This window comes from Urocitellus parryii, chromosome 4, assembly GCF_045843805.1.
Source record: "Urocitellus parryii isolate mUroPar1 chromosome 4, mUroPar1.hap1, whole genome shotgun sequence".
Classification (NCBI taxonomy): domain Eukaryota; kingdom Metazoa; phylum Chordata; class Mammalia; order Rodentia; family Sciuridae; genus Urocitellus; species Urocitellus parryii.
In genome coordinates this window covers 178,115,031-178,118,355 of record NC_135534.1, presented here as the reverse complement: position 1 = coordinate 178,118,355, position 3,325 = coordinate 178,115,031, and the positions used below count along the sequence as shown (strand labels likewise).

Below are 3,325 nucleotides of genomic sequence, written 5' to 3'. Positions count from 1 at the left end.
TGCCACCTGCCTTCAAGTGGTCATTTACTAAAACCAAAGCCAGGAAGAAACAACACTTAGGCCTGCAAAGACTGTCCACAGCAGTAGCCCTCAGCCACAAGGGGCTAATTCAAAGTTAGACAAGTTGTCAGTGGAAAATATATCCCAATTTTTGAAGACATAGCATGACAAAAGAGTAAAGCATATCAACAACTTTTAAATTGAGTACATGTTGAAATGATATTTTGGGTATATTGGGCTGAATACAATATATTATTAAAATTATTCTCACCTGTTTCTTTTATTAATATGGCTACTAGGAAATTCAAAATTACATCTATGACTAGGATTCTATTTCTATTGGATACCACTGATTTAGACAAATTCCTGTCTAGACTGAACTATATTCTTTGTGAACAGAATCGAATCGTACAGTCCCCCAAATAAAAAGAAATTATTAATAGTGTTCATACAACCTTCTTCACGGCCCCACCCTTTCCTACCAAGTTAACTCTGCAGAAAGAGGCCTAGTTTCTCTTGCCAGAACTAGTGCTCAAAGTTTTGTTTGTTTGTTTCTTTTTTTTTTTAATTAAAAACAGTCCATCTTACCACTTAGTTTTATCTGAAAGCTTTGAGTGGTATCTCTGACATATTTAATGTTGAAAGTCCTCCCCCACAAATAAAAATTTATGGGATAAAAGTGGGAGTGTTGCTAGATTTCCTCTGATTTTGATGAGCCTGTTGCTTACAAACAAAACAAAACAAAAACAAGACATCAAAGTTAAAAATCCAGTTTCTTTCAAAGCTCACTTCGTTGACCATCCAATTTAAATGTTCTTTTTGCTTTCTGCACGGGAAGGCTGCTGAGGCAGAGCAGAGGGTGCCAGGAATGGGAGACCTTACCCCAACTATTGAAAGCATCACCAACCAACTACCTCTTTGAACGTTTTAGCGTACCCATTGGGTCCAGGGCTGCTTTATGGAAAGAAGCCATGGATAATGGGCAAATGTATTTCTACTTGCCTCACTGGAAAATCAGATTTATGGTAGGGCAGTAATAGCTGTGGGATGACCAGCACATCCCGCTCAAAAGATTCAACAATTGTGATATAATTGCTTCTTGGAGCTAGTCCTGGGACTTTAGGTGCTTGCTATGATTTGTATCAATTCCTTGAGTGATGGTTAGACTTTGGATTGCTACTCTGAGGCCCTGGGTGGCCCACCAATGCTGCCAAATATGCAGGGTGGCATCCAAGTTGATGGTGTTCTTAAGTCTAATATGGGGGAGGGGAGTGGACTGGGAGAGCCCTGTTGTGTAACAGGGAGACTAAAGGTTTGAAGGTTTGGAATGGAACTGGGTCTCACTGGAGAGCTAAGTGTGGTCTGAAGTTCTCAGAGGCAGGGAAAACCAGCTGGATCAACCAGAGCAGATTTCTTCTATTTAAAAACAGATCTAAAAACACCCACTTTTTTTTTTTTTCAAACTTGTCCTTACTTTCAGAAGAAAGGCGCTGTCCTGGCCTGTTATTGCAGTAATGTAGTCAAAGGTACAAAAGGCCGAACCAAATGAAAAAGCCTGTTTTGTGCATCACAGGAAAGGGTGAAGCTATATGACTCCCCACGATTCGGATCCTGGTGTAGACACTGCGCTGTCTCCAACTCCATCCTATATTGCCATGGACCCTCCCTGATAGAATGCCAGAAAGGCGTGTTCTTTGGGGCTTCACCCTCTTGAAGATCCCTTGTGCTAATCCAAAAGCTGTGGGCAGCCTCTCCTCAACTCCCATTTACAAAACGAATCAGTGTTTACACGGTGTGCTAGGAGATTGAGCCTCTCCAGCACTCTTGATACCTTCCTCGTGGGTCCCAATTCGGTCCTCTTTCTAGTCCTGTCCTCATGTCACGGGGATATTTATTTTGTGTAGACAGCCAAAGTATCTATTCGTTTTCATTCCTATTTTCGGCTCACATGGCGGACACGAACCGATCTACCCCTCCAGGATAGGCGGTGGCATGGCGGGCATGGTAGGCCCCTCCACTGCTCCCTCCTAGTTGCCCGCCAGGATTGTAGCAAGGCCCTAGCGCTCCGAACTGGCCTGGCGACGTGCGCCCGTAGAAGTCTACAGTGGTCTCGACTCCGCCACTGCTGCCACCAGCCGGGGACGAAGCGGGTCCCGCCAGGCGTCCAGCTGCAGCGAAGAGCGCACTGCTGGCGGCTTGAGGGTATGCGCCGTCGGGACCCGTGTAGGCAGCAGCGTAGGTGGAGGGGTTGGCTGGCCGCGCCCCTGCGCAGCCGGTGGTCTGGTAGCCGGTGGTAGTGGCGGGAGCGCCTGCAGAGGCAAAGGCGCAGGAACCGCCAGGCCCAGACGGCGCGGGACCCAGATCTGGGCTGAGCGGTCGCTCAGGAACCAGGCCGAAGACACGGCAAGGGCTCGGAGATGCGGAGGGGTAGTAGACTGGAGGCGGCGCGGCGAGCGATGGCGGTGCATAGCTCGCATAGACCGCACCCGGGTAGGGCGTGCGTGAGGCGGGCACCGCTCCCGGGAAGATGGCTGCAGCGGCGGCAGCGGCGGCTGCGGCTGCCGCTGCCGCCGCGTCGTGCATGTAGGCCGGGTAAGTGGAGAGGTCCGAGCGCTTGAAGCGCTTTCGGCGGCGCAGGAAGCTCCCGCTCTCAAACATGTCCTCGGCGTTGGGGTCCAGCGCCCAGTAATTGCCCTTTCCCGGGCGGCCGGCCTCACGCGGGATCTTGAGGAAGCAGTCGTTGAGCGTGAGGTTGTGACGGATGCTGTTTTGCCACTTTTTGGGATTGTCACGGTAGAAAGGGAAGCGTTCGGTGATGAATTTATAGATGCCACCCAGAGTGAGGCGGCGCTCGGGCGCGTGCGCGATGGCCATGGCAATGAGCGCGATGTAGCTGTAGGGCGGCTTCCCGCGTTGCAGGGGGCGTTTACGCCGCCGCCCACCCGCGCCGCGACCCACGGCGTCCGCGGGGACCCCCGGCCCAGCCGTGGCGGCCTCGCCGCGCTCCTCTTTCACGGCAGCCAGTGCCTCCGACTGCGACGGTGGCGGCGGCGGCCCGCTCTCGGCGGTCATGGCTCAGCCGTTCCGCACGTCTCCAGGCGATTGCGCCGCGGGTCGCTGTCGAGGGTCCGAGTGGGGACCGGTCCGAGGTGGGAACTCCGGACGTGGGGTCCCTGAAACTGAAGCTACGGCCCGCGGAGGAGAGCTCTGGAAGACCTCGCAGGCTGGCACCGAGAGCACAACTGCCGGGGCTGGGGCGCGCTGGCGGCTGGGTGCCTCGGCTCACAAGGATAGCACAGTACCGACAGAGGCTCGCGGATGCCCT

The 3,325-nt window shown here is 52.8% G+C and overlaps 1 protein-coding gene across 1 annotated transcript; it reads right to left on the bottom strand.

Moving 5' to 3' along the window:
• Positions 1 to 1,944: 1,944 nt before the first annotated feature.
• Positions 1,945 to 3,072, bottom strand: Foxe1 (forkhead box E1). The gene has a single exon (XM_026380379.2). It carries the CDS (start codon positions 3,070 to 3,072, stop codon positions 1,945 to 1,947), a length of 1,128 nt encoding a protein of 375 aa, XP_026236164.2.
• Positions 3,073 to 3,325: the final 253 nt, after the last annotated feature.

Coding starts and splice junctions, on each gene's coding strand:
- Foxe1 (XM_026380379.2), bottom strand. CDS start 3,072: ATGACCGCCGAGAGCGGGCCGCCGCCGCCACCGTCGCAGTCGGAGGCA.